This window comes from Triturus cristatus, chromosome 1_2 (assembly GCF_964204655.1).
Source record: "Triturus cristatus chromosome 1_2, aTriCri1.1, whole genome shotgun sequence".
NCBI classification, from domain to species: Eukaryota; Metazoa; Chordata; class Amphibia; order Caudata; family Salamandridae; genus Triturus; species Triturus cristatus.
The window spans coordinates 531,232,203-531,250,613 of NC_140580.1; the positions used below are offsets into that span (position 1 = coordinate 531,232,203).

The 18,411-nt window shown below is 46.5% G+C and overlaps 1 protein-coding gene across 2 annotated transcripts in view; it reads right to left on the reverse strand.

Moving 5' to 3' along the window:
* The window catches only part of R3HCC1L (R3H domain and coiled-coil containing 1 like), a 194,339-nt gene that overhangs the window by 104,866 nt on the left and 71,062 nt on the right, over window positions 1-18,411 (reverse strand). For both annotated transcript variants that reach the window (XM_085606336.1, XM_085606337.1), the window contains exon 3: window positions 12,308-14,296. In XM_085606336.1, the coding sequence (XP_085462462.1) occupies window positions 12,308-14,281 (1,974 nt within the window). In that variant the 5' untranslated portion in view covers window positions 14,282-14,296. The remainder of the gene's footprint in view (window positions 1-12,307; window positions 14,297-18,411) is intronic.

Here is an 18,411-nt window from a genome sequence, read left to right on the forward strand (position 1 = left end):
CGATTCACTATTAAGTAGACAAGCTGGAAGGCATCCAGGTTTGTCCCCCTCCGAGTATATGTGGGCCCATTAGGCTAAATAACCTAGGCAGAGCAAGCGCTCCACAAGAATTGTATCCCTGAGACTTCAGGCAGGAGGCAAGCTCAATTTCAAGCCCTTGGAGATCTCCCTCAAGATGATGAAAGCACACTCAGTCCTTTCCTCCTTTCTTTAGTAATAAAGTAACCAGTGCAGGCCAACCCAAACAACACGCAGCATAGTGGTAGTCTGCTCCTTCAGTTTCTTGGTTCTTCTCCTCAGCAAAGGTTCATCTTGATTCCCAGAAGTGATCTAAAGTTCTGAGGTCTGGGTCCCCCTTTTTATACACACAAATCCTTTGTCTCTTAAGGCATAGAGTGTCTGTACCTAGTCCAAACTGGTTCTTGGTGCATTCTGCCAGTGCACAACTTCTTCCTATGTCAGTGTGGGCCAGGGTCATCAGACGCACCACAGGAGGTGGAGCCAGCATTGTGGAAGGCAGGCACAGCCCTATTCAGGCCCAGGTGATACTCCTCCCACCACTCCCAATGCAGATAGGTCTATTCAGCTTACTGCTGACTCACCCTGTCTCCTGGAGCCCCCTAGCCGCTCCTGTCACTCACAAACCAGACATACAATACACAACCTAGCAGAGGCAGGCTGGATGGTTTAGGCAAGAAAATACCTACTTTCTAAAAGTGGTATTTTCAAACACAGAATGTTAAAACCAACTTCACTAAAAGATGTATCTTATCATTCTGAGTTCAGGCATACTAAATTTGTTTTTCTTCCATGTTCCCTGGGTCAGTTATGATTATACGGTGTTATAATCAAGCTGCCCATTCTGGCCTATGGGGACATGTAGCCTTGCAATAGTGAAAAACAAAAATGGCTGTAATTCACTATCAGGATATGCCACACACATCAGGGCATGTCCTACCTTTCACATACAATGCACCCTGCCCTTGGGCCTACCTTAGGGGTGGCTAACATGTAGAAAAGGGAAGGTTTGGGGACTGGCAAGTGTGTACATGTGCCAAGACACATGGCAGTCCAAGACTGCACACAGGCTCTGCAATGGCAGGCCTGAGCCATAGTTTACAAGCTTCTCCGGTGAGTAGCACAATCAACGCTGCAAGCCCACCAGCAGCATTTGATTTACTAGGGTCTGACAAGTAAACCAAATAAGCCAATCATGGAGTCACTAATCCATTACATCACTTTACAATAGGGAGCACCTGCACTTTGGCACTGATTAGCAGTGGCAAAGTGGCCAAAGCATCTAGTTCAGCAAAACATGTAGCAAAAATACAGGAGGCAACAGCAAAAAATGGAAGGGAGACCCACGCCAATGGTGCCAGGTCTAACACGTGTACCCTCCAGCTGAAATGTGGGGAGAACTACCCTATCTCTTGGGAGTTCTCATCACTAAGGCGGAAAAATCTGGACAGACCATCAGCATTGGCGTGTTTTGTACCAGGGCAGTGTTCCACCGTGAAGTACATCCCCTGTAGGGAAATGGACCTCAACAGCTTTGGATTCTCACCCCTCATCTGCATCAACCATCTGAGTGGCCTGTGGTCTGTCGGAACCCGGATGTGAGTCCCAAACAAGTATGGTCTCAACTTCTTCAGTGCCCAGATCACAGCAAATGCCTCACTTTCTATCGCACTCCACCTCTGTTCCCGTGTAAGTAACTTCCTACTGATGAAGGCTACAGGTTGGTCTAGGCCCTCCTCATTTATCTGTGACAGAACAGCCCCTACACCATGCTCTGAAGCGTCCGTTTGGACAATAAACTCTTTTGAGAAGTTGGGTGCCAGGAGCACGGGCGCCGTGCGCATGGCAGTGTTCAGGGCATCAAAAGCTTACTGACAGGTGTCAGTCCAGTTCACTTTCTTGGGCTGCTTCCTGAAAGTCAGCTCTGGCAAGTGTGCAACAATGCTGCCATACCCCTTGACAAACCTCCTGTAGCACCCGGTGAGTCCTAAAAAGGCTCTCACCTCTGTCTGGGTCTTGGGGGGGTTCCCAAGCCAGGATGGTCTCAATCTTGGGTTGTAGGGGCGCCACCTGGCTGCTCCCCACCTCGTGTCCCAAGTACACCATGGAACCCTGGCCGATCTGGCACTTACTCGCCTGAGAGTGCTGACCTCTCTTTTGCCCCATCAGTTAAGGCGATCTGCCAGTACCCAGACGTTAAATCAAACGTGCTGAGGTACCGGGCAGCCCCTAACCGATCAACGAGCTCATCAGCTCTGGGGATGGGGTGCACGTCAGTCCTGGTGACTGAACTGAGTCCTCGGTAGTCCACACAGAACCGGAGTTCAGGTGTGGCACCAGGCGCGGCAGCCTTTGGGACCAAGACCACTGGGCTGGCCCAAGGGCTGTTAGAGGACTCAATCACCTCATCCTTAATGCAAGCTCTCATCCTGTCACTCTGTAAGTTTTGTGCTTAACAGGAGGACTGTCCCCAGTGTCCACATCATGAACGCACCAATCAGTGACACTAGGGGTCAGGGAGAACAGGTCAGGAAAGTGCCCCAACAGTTGGTGACAATCCTCCTGCTGCTCAGGGGTCAGGGAGTTAGAGAGTCTCACACCCTCCACTAACCCATCTTGCTCCTTGGCACACAGGAGGTCAGGAAGAGGCTCCGTCTCCTCTTCCATTCCAGCATCTGTGGCTAGGAGCATGCCCACTTCGGACCTCTCCAAGTGGGGCTTCAGGCGGTTTACATGCAGGACCCGCAAAGGGTTCCTAGGAGACCGTAAGTCCACCAAGTAGGTGACATCACTCTTGCGCTCCACCACCTCAAAGGGTCCGGTCCACTTATCTTGGAGCGCACAGGGCTCCACTGGGGCCATGACCCACACTTTCTGACCAGACTGAAGCTCAATCAGAACTAGCACAGTGCTGTCCTTGCCGACATGTAAACAGACAAAAGCCATTTACCACTCCAGGCACAATATTACAGCTTTGACACTTCCTGGTGGGGGTAGTACTTATTTTGTGTGTGTCCCGGTCGCGCTGCGATAGGTGGCAGCGTGCCGGAAGGCAAGGCCATTCAGAGTTCCAGGCGGCACTGCGTGATAGCGGTTGTGTTTTTAATTGATCTGTATTCCTGCTGTTACACTTTTAAAAATACTGTTTTTACTTGTATTTGCACTTTCCTCTGGCTGGTCCCCGGTCCACCACAGCTGAGTGCTGATTGCGTGGAGGGACGTGGCTCTGCCCACTACTCCAACACTTCCTGGTGGGGGCAGTACTTATTCTGCATGTGTGTCCGGCCGCACAGTGGATGCGCGCAGCGTGCGCGCCGCAGGCAAGCCCGTCTGCGACCGTCCGCGGCCGGATCGGGACCAGCGCCAGCCATGATGCCGGCGTGCTTAAAAATAAGGTTATCCAGTGGCCCAGACATGAACTCTTGGCCCTGAATGTTAAGACTTGCACCAAAGCACATGGCTATAATCCGGCATCTGATTTATCAAGCAGCATGTGCACAGAGTGCAACTGGGCGCCAGGAGGTGTGGCAGCCTATAGGGGCGTAATACAGGCAAGCAGAGAGCAGAGTATACCAGTTGAACAGATCCGGGCATGCTTAATTAACTGCAGGTCCCTGCCAAAGCATGAGGGTTGACTTGTGGTTACTTCTGGCAGAGATGGAGTATGAGATCATGTTTTTGACAGAAACCTGGTTGAAGGATAATACTCTTGCTGCAGTGGCACTTGCTATTCCTTCTAGCTTTAAAATATGCTGCGCAAATAGGGTAGGTGAAAAAAAGAGGAGGTGGATAGCAATTATCTTGAAGGATGTCTGGGAGATAGCTTGCTCAGCATTGGAAAATAAGGATGTGATTGAGGGCCCTAATTTCTGTATTAAGACCAACCCTATGACCTCCTTTGCAGGCTTGCTAATCTATAGACCCCCTGGCTGCATGCCCAATATTCACCTTGAACTGTGCGAGTATATCGCGCAGAAATCCCTTTTATTCTCCAATTATATAGTACTTGGGGACTTTAATCTACACGTTAATGACACCTCCTGCACGCAAGCTATGCAGATAGTCTCTGTTTTTTGAAAGAGCAAATTTACCCCAACTTGTTAAACACCCTACCCACAAAGCAGGGCATACCCTGGATTTGGTTTTTTCCAACATTCCATCCTTGGAAATTAAAGCCAAATGCCAGCTGGTGTGGTCTGACCACTGCCTAGTGCCTTTCTCCCTCAGTTTGGCTAAACCCTATCTAAAGGATAGCTCCCAATATTTCTTGAAAAGAAACTGGAAAAGGCTGACAGCGGAGTTTTTAAGCCCGGTGCTGTTGGCTAGCCAACCTGCACTTTCTAAGAACCCTAATGTAGACTCTGTGTCCCTTCATAATTGGATTGCGGCTGCAGTAGAATCCACTGCTGCAGCAAAAATTATGAAATCCTTTAGGAAACCACCCTCTGTCCCCTGGTTTTCAGAGCAGCTAAGGGCTTTGAAAAGCAGATGTAAGCGTCTTGAGAGACAGTGGAGAGTGGATTATGATAGCGCAGCTAAAACAATATATAAAAATATCACTTAAAGAAATGCATAAATCAATGAAGGAAGCGAAGAGAGATCATATAGCTAAATGTATTGAGAACGCCGATAAACCTGGCAAGGCTGTCTTTAAGGTGATAAATGCGTTCCTTAAACCTCGTGAGCTGCTGACTGATGCACAACCTTCGGTGGAATTATGTGAGACAATATCTGATTTTTTTTACACCAAAATACGTAGGGTCTATAATTCCTTTTCGGCTATAGTTGAAACGGTCAAATCAGACATAACTAAAAGGAAAGTACCCAGGCCCTCCTTCTCAGAATTCACTCAGATCTCACAGAAGGAGGCACTGGCGGCGCTCCATGGTTGTAAGTCTGGCCCACCGGAGGACCCCTGTCCTCCGAAACTGTGGAAAGAACTGGCTAACTCTTCTATCCTGGCATTGTCTGAAATTTGAAACACCTCACTCACTACCGGCATCTTTCCTGACTTATGGAAGCACGCCACTCTCCTCCCCCTTAAGAAGAAACCCAATGTGGATGCAGGTGAATTGAATAATTACAGACCGATTTCTTTGCTGCCTGCACCAGCTAAGATGCTTGAAAAGATGGTGCAGAGACAACTATCTAATTTTATTGAGAGTCATGATATCCTGCACGACACCCAATCTGGCTTCCGTGCTGGTTTCAGTACTGAAACAGCACTGATAGAAGTGGCAGATTCGGTCAGGTTGGCGCTGGATTCAGGGGCATCAGCTATGCTGGTGCTCCTGGATCTTTCAGCCGCTTTTGATACGGTGGACCATCTCATATTGGTCCAGCGCCTCTCGGACATTGGGATATAGGGTACTGTCCTGGAGTGGCTCAAATCGTTCCTCCATAAGCGCATGCAGAGGGTGGCGCTTCAACCGCATCAGTCCACTCGCAAGCACTTATGGTGTGGGGTCCCGCAAGGGTCGGCCTTTAGCCCTCTACTTTTTAACATTTATCTGGCTCCCCTGTTCTCACTGATTGCCAACTGGGGGGTGAAGGCGATTTCCTACGCCGACGATACCCAGTTGGTATTTCCTTTTAAAGACCAGTCGAGGGACTCGTTTGAGAATTTTAAGTGCTGCCTAAAGGATATAGCTCAATGGATGAATAACAACAAACTCAAGCTGAATACGGACAAAACAGAGGTGTTGTTTATTGGTAAAAATCCGCCACCCGTTACAGATCTCTGGTGGTGAGGAAATGGGCGGTCCTCCCGCCCCTGCAGAGTGTGCAAAAAATCTGGGAGTTAAACGGCAGACGGATTCATCTTTTTCAGCCCAAATTCAGCAGGTGACAGGAGCATGTCTCAGCAGGCTGAGAAACCTGCGAAAAGTTTTACATCTTTTGCCTGAAAACCACTGGCGGGTCGTGGTCCATGCCATAGTAACGTCTCGTTTGGACTACGCAAATGGCCTTTATCTGGGCCTACCGGCATACCAGATAAAGAAATTGCAAATGGTTCAGAATGCGGCTGCGAGATTGATCAAACGTGTTCCATTCAGAGAACATATCTCTCCGCACCTGAAGGAACTGCACTGGCTGCCAGTCGCCAATAGAATCAAATTCAAGGCATTATCCCTAGCCTTTCGAGCATTCCATGGAACTTGCCCCAGCTATCTGAAGCATAGGCTAGGGGCATACTAGCAGGACCGTCTATTTAGGTCTAGCTCGCAGAACCTGCTATGTATCCCTCGAGTCAGGAAAGCACGGATGGGAGGTAGATCTTTCATGCTCAGGGCATCCATGATATGGAATGCCTTGCCCAATGCCCTCCGTCAGATTACATCGGAAACGCAATTTAGGAAAACAGCTAAAACATGGCTTTTTAATCAAGATTAAACTCCCTGGACTCCTGTTTTACGGTAGGCTTTCCTACGTGCCACATGTTGCTATAGCGCCGGGACACCTCCTCGGAGGTAGCTGTTTGCGCTCTAAAAATGGCAGTATTATTATTATTATTCTGATCATACCACCGCTTCATCTCCTCCTGGCTGGCTTCCACATTCACCTGAGCGACTTGCCTAAAACGCCGGGTTTGGTTTCTGAAGGCCAGCATGTAGCAAATAAACATCCTGGGGAGGTTTCCTGGGAGCTTCCTCTGAGCCTTCCTTTACCAAACTCAGAGGTCCTCTTACCGGGTGTCCATAGAGAAGTTCAAAGGGGCTGAACCCTAGGGACTTCTGTGGCACCTCTCGGTAAGCAAAGAGAAGGCATGGCAAGAGGACGTCCCACTTATGCCTCATGGATACCTCAAGACCCATAATCATGCCTTTAAGGGCCTGGTTGAACCTGTCAACCAACCCATTACCTTGGGGGTGGTAAGGAGTGGTGAACTTGTACTTTACACCGCACTCCTGCCACAAGGACTTTATATACTTGGAAATGAAGTTTGTACCACGGTCTGACACCACCCCTCTGGGGAACCCCACACAGGAGAAAATCCCCATCAATGCACGACACACCACGGGGCTGTCACCGACCGGAGAGGGATGGCTTCTGGGTACCGGGTGGCATGGTCCACCAAGACCAGGATGAACCTGTTGCCCATGGCTGTCTTGGGATCCAGAGTCCCCACAATGTCAATGCCCACCCTTTCAAAGTGGGTGCTGACCACAGGAAATGGCTGGAAAGGGTCCTTGTGCTTCCTTCCACTCTTTCCACTTGCCTGGCAAGTCTGACAGGTCCCGCAATGAGTGACTGAACTCTTGCGCATTTGGGGCCAATTAAAGTGGGTGACAAACCTTTCAAAGGTCTTGTCCTGCCCCAAATGTCCTGCTAAAGGTACATCATCAGCCACACCCAGTAGGAAGGCTCTGAAGCGCTGGGGTACCACCAGCACATGGGCTGACCCAGGCTCAGCAACCTTAGGCTCGCTATACAGGAGACCATTCTCCCAGTAGATCCAATGTGATCCAGACTGATCACCTGCTGCCTGGTTTGTGGCCTGTTGCCGCAAACCCACTAAAGAAGGGCACTTCTTCTGCTCCTCACAGAACTCTTCCCTGGAGGGTCCTCCTTCCTGCTGCCAATGGGTCAGCTCAGGCAGGTACCCCAGTTCAGCTATCTGTTCCCCTGTAGGTTCCAGGGCATCCCCCTCAAGATCTGCCTCTTCCTGGACCGTGTGAACTGTGGGGGCGGGTTTCCAGCACCCCACGCCTCCTCTCTTTAAGGCAGGCACCTGGGCCACTCTCTCAGGTTCCAGGTCCTCTTGAGCACCCTTACTGGCTGCCATTGACCGAGTAGTCACACACACCCACTCTGGCAGACCCAACATCTCCAAATGAGATTTTCTCTCCACCTTAGCCCAAGGTGAACTTTATAAGTCGTTGCCCAACAGACAGTCAGAAGGCATGGCTGGCCTCACAGCTACTTGAGGGTACCTGAGACCCCCCCGCCCCACTCAAAGGGAACCTGGGCCACCTCACAGTGGCTCTGAGTTGTCAGTGGCAACTACAGGGAAGTACGCATGGGGGATCACCTGCTCCTTAGACACCAGCCGACAACTGACAGCTGCCACACTGGCTCCGGTGTCTCTCAGAGCCTCCACCCTCTGGCCATTGTTGGTCACCCACTGCCTGTATTTCTTAGTGTTATCAGGCAGCTGGGTCCTGGGGACCACCTCACAGTCTCCTAAAGAGACAAGGGTCATCTCTGCAGGTCCCCACCCACCTTGGGCACCCATCACACCCCCCAGGGCTACACTAGCCATCTGCTGGGGCGAGGCACCACTGAGTGCGGTCTTCCCATACAGGGGACATCTAGCATAGTAAGAACAGTGGCCCTCTTTACCACACTTAAAGCAAGTCTTGGGCCCCCTGTGAACAGGCTTATCTTTAGTGGCCCCTGGATTCCTCTCAGGGGGAGGCTGGGAACCTTTCCCTTGGTTCCCTTGGGAATTACTTTAGGGCCCCCTCTGGAACTCCCTCTGTTTACCCTTGTCCCCCCTACTCCTCTGCTGGGGACCCTGCCCACCTTTGGCGGAGTCTCCCACGTGACCCTTGTGGACCCGGGTGCTCACCCAGCGGTCCGCCTCTTCAGCAAGCTTCCTAGGGTTAGTCAGCCTACTATCAATAAGGTGCTAACGTAGCTCTGGAAAACAATTTCCTGACAAGTGCCACCATGCAATCAAATCAAAGAGCACCTCAAAGTCATTCACTTTGCTACCCTTCACCCAACCATCCAATGCTCTGCAAAAAAAAGTTACATATTCCACCCAAGTACTTGACTCCAACTTTTTGCAATTTCTAAACCCCTACCTATACAGTTCAGGAGTCAACCCATACATGGACATCAATACTTCTTTCATATGGCTATAAGAATGGTGGACTTCAGAGGGCAAGTCTAACAAGGTATCCCGTCCCTCACTATGGAACCGCCCCCACAACCTCGCTCCCCAATCCTTCTCAGGGACCCGGTGGGAGGACATAGCTACCTCATAGGCCTTGAACCACTGACCAATATCATCATTTTGATAAAATTCTTTCACCACATCTTTAGGTATATACACCCTTGCTTGTCATTGACGGTGTGCTGCCACCAGAGGGAGTCCTCTCTAATCTCCTGGCTTTCAACTCCAACTCCCTCAAACTTCTCTCATGCTCCAATTGCATCTTCATTTCCTCTAGGGCCGATTTCTTACTTTCCAATTCCAACTGCCCACTCATTTTAAGCTTGGTCAGCTCCATTTCATGCATCCTACTTCTCTCCCTGTCCTCCAGGGCTGCTGGGGGCAGGCCCTTGGAAGAAACACTGCTACCTGCTGGGGAAAGTGCTGTCCTTCCCCCTGGACCCAATGGCCTATCTAGCTGCCCCTCTGCCTCTTCAGCCCCCTCCTCATGCTCTTCCACATACTCAGGGGTACTTCTTGCCTCCACCCAGGCCCTTAGCGCCTCCTGGTACTCATCCTTCTTGGAGAGGCCTGGAGTAGAAACTTTAAATTTCCTGCAGAAGCACTTCAGCTGTTTCACAGTGTAGGTTTCTAGCTTTTCTTCCTCAAAATCTAAATCCATAGATGCGATGTATCCTGCTTTGCTCATGGTGTCAAAAGTTGGTAGTTCTTGGCAAAAATAGAAATCCCAGGAAAAACAATCTACCAAAATGTATGTGGTTGCATTCGGTCTGCAATCACTAGTAGTGTACACCAATCACTGTATATGAGACACACAAATGCAAGTCCAAATCCCACCGCTGCCACCAATGTTAGAACTGGGGGTCTCTAGTTGGCAGAGGTAGGTACCTTTGTCCAAATAGGGACCCTTGCTTCTAGTCCGGGGAAGGGGGATACACTACTAAAATAACCCCTGCTCATCCTCTGGGTAGCTTGGCACGAGCAGGCAGGCTTATCTCAGAGGCAGTGTGTAAAGCATTTGTGAACACATACAGTAATATAGTGAAAACACTACAGATAGACACCACACAGGTTGTATTATAAAAAAATAAGTATTTTTATATAGACTTAACACAAGACCCAAACGACAAAAATCCACAATAAAGTACTCAAGATATGCTCGAAAATAGGTTATTCACTCAAATGCAGTCTCTAGCAATAAATAACTCCACCAGTTGTGACAGAAGAAATCCCAAAGTACGAGGTGCACTGCGTCGGGCCCGGAGTCAAACAGACCCCCAAAGAACAGTTCCTTGGAAAAGCGATGGAAAACAAAGACAGCTCACGGCGTCGTGGAGGTGCGGCTTCGTTGGCGCTGCGTAGCATCGGTTCCTTATGACCCCAGGGGAGGTGTAGACTCGGTTCCTTACTGCAGCTCCGGGGTGGTGAGGTGACGGTTCCTTACTGCGTCAGGGAAGTGTCGTCACGATGGCGCCGAAACCACGGTTCCTTACGACGTTGCATTGCCGATGGATTCTTGGTCACCCACGTCGAGGATCGGCTCCGCAATGACAATGTCGGCTTCGGAGTCTATGCAGCACAGCAGCAGGCGTCGGGCCCACAACACAAGTCGAAGCAGCACTCACGGCTTCGGGCAGGTTATGGCATCGCTCGCTGGCGTCGATGTGACACGGCGCCCGGCATCGGGTCTACTTTGCAAGCCGGAGCAGCGCTCACGGCTTCGGTGCAGAATACAGCGTCGCACGCCGGCGTTGCAATTTCCTTCTGCAGCAGCTAAAACCGCAGTTCTAGATGCAGGCAAACAGCAGGGGTGAAGTCTTGTATCCCTGAGACTTCAGGCAGGAGGCAAGCTCAATTTCAAGCCCTTGGAAATCTTCATCAAGATGATGAGAGCACACTCAGTCCTTTCCTCCTTTCTTTAGCAATAAAGTAACCACTGCAGGCCCACCCCAACAACACGCAGCATAGGGGTAGTCTCCTCCTTCAGTTCCTTGGTTCTTGTCCTCAGCAAAGGTTTGTCTTGATTCACAGAAGTGATCTAAAGTTCTGAGGTCTGGGTCCCCCTTTTAATACACACAAATCCTTTGTCTCCGAAGGCAGAGAGTGTCGGTACCTAGTCCAAACCGGTTCTGGGTGCATTCTGCCAGTGCACAACTTCTTCCTTTGTCAGTGTGGGCCACGGTCATCAGACGCACCACAGGAGGTGGAACCAGCATTGTGGAAGGCAGGCACAGCCCTATTTAGGCTCAGGTACTACTCCTCCCACCACTCCCAATGTAGCTAGGTCTATTCAGCCTATTGCTGACTCACCCCGTCTCCTGGAGCCCCCGTCACTCACAAACCAGACATGCAATACACAACCTAGCAGAGGCAGGCTGGATGGTTTAGGCAAGAAAATGACTACTTTCTAAAAGTGGTATTTTCAAACACAGAATGTTAAAACCAACTTCACTAAAATATGTATTTTATCATTCTGAGTTCAGGCATACTAAATTTGTTTTTCTACCATGTTCCCTGGGTCAGTTATGATTATAAGGTGTTATAATCAAGCAGCCCATTCTGGCCTATGGGGACAGGTAGCCTTGCAATAGTGAAAAACGAAAATGGTTGTAATTCACTATTTAGACATGCCACACACATCAGGGCATTTCCTACCTTTCACATACAATGCACCCTGCCCTTCGGTCTACTTTAGGGGTGGCTAACATGTAGAAAAGGGAAGGTTTGGGGACTGGCAAGTGTGTGCACTTGCCAAGTCGACATGGCAGTCCCAGACTGCACCCAGGCTCTGCAATGGCAGGCCTGAGCCATAGTTTACAAGCTGCTCCGGTGGGTGGCACAATCAGCGCTGCAAGCCCACCAGCAGTATTTGATTTACAGGCCTTGGGCACACACGGTGCACTATACTAGGGTCTGACAAGTAAACCAAATAAGCCAATCATGGAGTCACTAATCCTTTACATCACTTTACAATAGAGAGCACTTGCACTTTGGCACTGATTAGCAGTGGCAAAGTGCCCAAAGCATCTAGACCAGCAAAACATGTAGCAAAAATACAGGAGGCAACAGAAAAAATGGAAGGAAGACTTACACCAATGGTGCAGGTCTAACACGTACGTGGTATGCCTCTGGTGAGATCAGATTCAGGCAACATTGACAAGGAGAGGGCACTTGTCTAAAATGTTCACTACAATGGCCGAGACTGACATGAGTTTCCAAAACAAGTCAAAAGCTCAGAAAATTACCAGATCAGGTGGGTAATCGTGATCTAACAGATTTTGAATACAAAATCAATCCAGTGTACCAAAGTGGTGCTGTTGACTATGCTATTGACTCTGGTCTTTTCCAACATGAACTACATTGATTGGTGTACAATAAAGGACATACCTTTTTCAGAAGTTGAGGGTCCAAACAGTCTCCAAAGTCATTAAATAAAGAATCCCAGTTGTCGTCTGCATCAGCTTCTAGTGCAAAGCTTTGATTAGAGCATGGTGCAGCAGGCTCTATGCCTCCATCCAAGTAGGTGGCATTACATGGTTTTAAAACATCTTCTTTGGTCTCTAGATTTAATTCGCCACACCTGTTTGCTGAATCTGATGTGCTGCAAACATCCTCTGGACACACATTTGGGTTATTCATTATCCCTTTCACATGTTCATCGCAGTTCTCTGTTACAACATCTACACCAGTGAACATGATCGCATTCTGTTCCTGAGTTTTTTTGGCAACTGTCTCTTGCACACCCTCTATCTCACTATCTGTGGTTTTACTGGCATTATTTGGCACAGCGTCCATGACAATACTCCCACTGTCTGAGACCTCGACAAAGAATTCACCAACTTGTGGCAGCAAGTATTCAGTAGACTTGCTATGATGGATTGACATACTTTCAAAGGCACTGCCCATAGTGTTTGTCTCATTTCTATCGCCCTCATCCGTCTGATCTACAAAACTGGCATTCAACTGACTTGGAGCCCGCTCCATACTCCCAGGTACACTGGCAGTTAGTGGCATCACAACAGGTGAGATCAAGGAAGGCTGCTCAAATGATATATTGCTTATGCCTTCTGCTTGTTGAGACACACTGTCCGGAATCTCTTCTGTATGCATCTGTGGTAGATTTATTAAAGTGTCTTGTCCATTAGAAGATAAAAGTCCTCCTTGCTCCTTATCAGTAATCTCTTTAGTCGCAATTACCTGTGCACAACTTGTTGAATTATCTGTGATCTCATCTGTACATTCCTTCTCCTCCCATCTAGTCATTTGCTTTTGCACAAGTTTGGTACATGCGTCCTCCCTTACACACATTAGGCAACTATTGTCATTGATAGATAAAAGGTTAATCAAACTAACTGGGGTTCCATCTACATGCTCAGAAAACCCATCAAGCTTACTATCAACCTCTGTGAAATTGTCTACTCTTTCGGTTATTTGTCTGGGCAGTTGGCTTGTGGTAACCACTTCCTGTGGTGGAATGCTAACTGAGATGCTGCTATTATGTTCTAGCCCCTCACCGACTCCAACATTTGCTTCATCCGCAAAACTATCTATTTCTGCAGTCATCAAATACTGATGCTGAGAGATACAATCAGAATCACTGTGGTTAGAACTGAATGCACAGACTGGTGGATCGGTAAGAACATCCATACGTGCAGCTGTGTTTAGAGAGCTAACCACGTCACACACAGGTTGATCCAAGGATTGGACTACTTTTGGCTTCGATCTGGTTGACTCCTGGAGAGCAGTATCGAGATGTTCTTTGACAAAGTCTGGATCAGACAGAAAATTCGGATATCCATACATTGGTTTGCTACTCAATTTTTCAGGAAGCTCATTTGGTTCTAACTCGTTGCTTACTTGACTGGTGGTCAGAATGCCTTGTGTGGATATACTGCTATCATGGGCAGGGGAGCACACATCTACAAGTCTGCAGTCATTTGATAATGCCCCTTCCTGCTCCTCTGATGTATGAAGTTGCTGGTCAGCGCCTAGCGGTAATGGTTCAGCAGCGTCTCTGAATTCTTGTCGATTGCTCATCTGGCTCCTTTTATTATACTGCTCACTTTTCCGTTTGTTGGTTTTGGCTTCCAGCTTTTTCCCCTCCTTTACTCTTCGTCCATGAGCTGCCAGGTGTGTTGTCTGCTTCCTGCAGTTTGTAGCGTCTGGTTTGCTTATGGCGTCACTCCTTTGGGAAGTGTTTTGTTTGTCTCTCTGGTCTTTCGTCTCATCTGCAGAATGTTCACTGGTGAAGTGACAATCTTCCGATCTTTGGGAAGCAGGTTCTCGTCGAGCTTTTGGCACATACAGAGCCATATCAGGACGCCTTGCTCGTAATCTGTATTTCTCCACATCTTGCTGCATTATTAGCGTTGTTATCTGAACAATATTAAAGAGAGAAACAAAAACAGGCACATATCAGTGTTCGGCATTACTGAAATGTAATACAAATGAGGAATGTCCTCTAGCAAGTCAGGCGAGGGCGAAAAAAGAAGAAAGGATAAGAAAATGTGGCTCCACATAAAATATTAATAATCAGCCAAGACTAAAACACTGAAACTTTCCCCATTTTCCTGGCACCCATCTGTAAAAAAAAGCTGAACTCTGACTTTTCTGATTGATTGCAATGCCAGGACATTAACCCCACTGTAGTCCGATGATTTATACGACGGCCTTATGGAGAAACAAAATCAAGGCCTACAATTGGTTGATGTATTTGTTCCGATTTAATAAGGGTCATCGGCCCACAGAGCTCTCAAAGAGGAAAGTCATGTCCGCGGCTGCAATGCGCAAGCGTCTGTGCGGCAGAAAACACCAGTCAGGTTTATTTTCAAACCTACTACTGGAGTATAACTAACGTGCACAAAGGTATTGAGCAGGGGAAACCGGAGGAGAGGTGTTTGAAGGAGACCCTTGCCAGCATCGTAAAGGATCCATTCCATTTAGCATACAAGGTTGGGTTGGTAAAAAAAGTAGATGAGCAGACGGAATAAAGCCAGCTTCTCTTGCCAATAACTACTACCTACACGTGAACCCTGGAAGAGCCACTAACTGAGCTGTGCCTGGATATATTCTGCAAATAAAACAGTGCTAGTGCCCAATGCTGAGTGAGCTGCTACAAACCCCTGGAGATGCAAGACATTTTAAACAACGCAAGTAGCTGATGTTACAGTTAACATGTGCTGCAAGGGGAGTGGGAGCCTCAGGCTGTTGACAGCACGTAATTCCAGGGAACATGGGCGGCAATTCATAAAATGCTAGGGGTAGCAAAAATTATATCACATTACTACACTTTGACCCAGTGACATCACAGGAAACGACATCCCATGATCTTCCACGCTGAATTGATCTATATAGCGATTTCATATGACCTTTTAATCTTGATGACAACACAGTAACTGACATTACTGAAGTTAAGAGCCTTTTAAGCGCACATTAATTACACTACAGTTACTAACATAGATAAATTTACATTGTATATACCACCTACATTTTAAATAGGGTGCGGACATGATAGACCATTACTCATTTCTCTTTTTAGAGCGTGAAAAACGATGTGTTGGTTGGAAGAACAGAATATATAATGCCCCAAAAACATAAAACTGTGGGAAGCCAAATTATTTATACCACAAACTTGTCATGATTTAATCGTTTCTCTAGTATACACCCCAAGTATAAAATGTACAAGACAGAAAAAATAAATAACAATAGTAATTCTGTCCTTGGATACATCTCCATGTAGGCCATATATTGAATGTGAACAAAGAGCCTGATTTAGAAGTTGATGATGATGAATGAAAACTGCAATGGATAACTCAATAAACCCTTGATGGGTTAAAATGTGCAACAACGGTGCATACTGTACATACTAACTTTTTCCTTTCTCTATTAATCATGGAAACGGATCTATACTACTTCTGCACACCACAATATTATACCTTTGGAGACACACAAATTAACATAAACAGTCATCATATTTAGTTTCGATCACATTTTAACTTTGTACAGCCTGAGTACATATAATGTTCACTCTGTTATGCTGATGCGTCCATCCCGCTAGATTCGAATCTCTTCGGTTGATTTGTTCAGAATTGACGATTCAACTTTTTAATCGCTAAATATTAGGTACTATCACATCAAGTTCCTCTGCGAGGTTGCTCGTCATTACGAGATAGGTTTACTTTTTAATTAATCAACTTTTTGATTACCACACCGGATATTGTGTTGGTGATTGTAAGAATTTATTGTATAGAAATGCTACAGTTGTTTAATCATTTCTCCGGTATTCGATAGCGGCACATTTTCTCCACTTCAAAATGGCCGCCACACAACATGTCGGCTGACTGATGTTTGGTAGATAGTCCTCTTTCGCGTTCTAAACACTCAATATCACTTGCATCGTAGGGTCGGCTTCACTACACACACGCCGACTGAGAGGAGCTAACGTGTATTTTGCCGATATAGCAGAACATCATTCAGGTATTTATGATTGAGTCATACTAGTTAGTCGTTTGATAATTTTAAATACATACAGATGACCCGTTTTCCAGTTTTTCCATTTTCTAGATCCCCATTTCATATACTAAGTGCAAGGATCAATTGTAGACTTGGGTAACAAGACCACGCAGCCCAATTGAAATTTTAGCACACATCGCCACAAATTGATTCAGGTATTGAACCTAGCTGATATTATCTTAACAACTTTGTGAATAAGTAGGGTCCATATCACTAACTCGAGCACAGAACCAATATTGGATGCTGCTCTAGAGATAAGAATATGATTAACATTTCCTTCTGAGGCAACACTGATCACAGTGTCTCTGACTAGATATGCATATTTTATAATGCAGATCTATTATTATTATATTGTTTGGAAATCAACAGAATCAATGATTAATGAGCGATACCAGGACCACACTATTGATTCCTTCTAGGGAATGAAGATTGAACAAGTTTTAGAATGCAAATATCTTGACATATGCAATACATTTAAATTATGCATACATGTAGTTCGGATGAACCAATGTACAACATTCTAAATGGGATAATATATTTTACATTATTCCAGATCTGGATTGATTGCCTTTGACAAGAAAGCGAACAAACACTCACTTGTCGATCGCCATAATATTCCCAACAGGATCTTTTAAGTAAGTCATATAAAGAGATTCTATTTTCTCTTCACAATGGCTCTCTGGATTCTTTACTAAGTCATTCTTGAGATGTGTGACAAGCAACTATCACACTGACTTTTACTTGAGCATTCACTTTCTCTGGTTTTAACTAATTCACTTATTCTTTATTTTTCCACACGGGTGATATATGTTACTAAAATAATAATTTTTATACTCCATACACGGTAAATTTAAAATCATTTTTTTCCGTGTTTAAATAGGGGGCTATAATAGCAATTTCTACAGTCCTGAAGATGGTCGAATAGACGGCAGCCCATCGACCGAAACGTCGAAAACTACACTTATTTTCTGTATCATATTTGTATAGGCAATACTTGTTTATTTTATTCTCTTGTTTTGCCTTATCTTTACCTCAGAAAAAAGTGTACACAATTGTCACTGAGAAGCATAATGAATAATTGTTTTAACATATAACTTCCTGTTACATTGTGTGCTTGACAAATTCCAGTACCCCATGATTTTGCAATATGATAACATTTATTTTTCTATTATACACCTGTGTTTAGTAATATCATTTGATAAATTTGTTGTATATATCTGACAAAAGCTGATGTTTTCATATGAATAGGAAACCCACAACTATAAGAGTTGCTTTATTAACAAATACAACTAAAAGTAATTCCTTTGCAAACATATTATGAAAGTTTGCCCGAAATGAAACAACATCAATAACGAAAATTAATCTTACAAACAAATCTCTTGGTGGCACACTTACCTGCTAAATTGATTTAGAAGGTGCCAGAGAGGAACACTCAGTCACAAACGTGACGGATATCCAGTTCTACGTATTGTGATCACATTCTATCTTAGGGGGGCCGTAATACGGCAGACGGGATATTCCCTCCGCTGACATCTAAATCAGGTTCCAAGTTATTGACATAAATTATTCCAGAGCATTTTATACATTTTTTCTTAGCATCACTTCTAAAGCATTAGCACTCACTAAAGCACAGGTGAGGTTTTTATATAAACACATCATTTTCCTTGTGTTTGCAATACTGAAAATAGGCAAAATCTTCTTTAAAAATGTATATTTAGAGGGGATGTGGCCAAGATGGTGGCAGAGGTGGTTTATAGCTGCTGCCCATGGTGTCCTGGAGCTGTGATTGCGGTCGCAACTGGTTGCCTGAGCGCTGTAACCATGGGGGAGAGGCGGGGAGCCCGAAAGAAGCCGGTGAGACCTCTTAACGACTGACTGAGGCTGCCAGAGCGCCCGCCGCACGTCTTCCAAGATTGCGATTGCCTGAACACGACGGTCCGACCGCGCTGACGGGCCTCACCCGGCTAAACCTGGGGCAC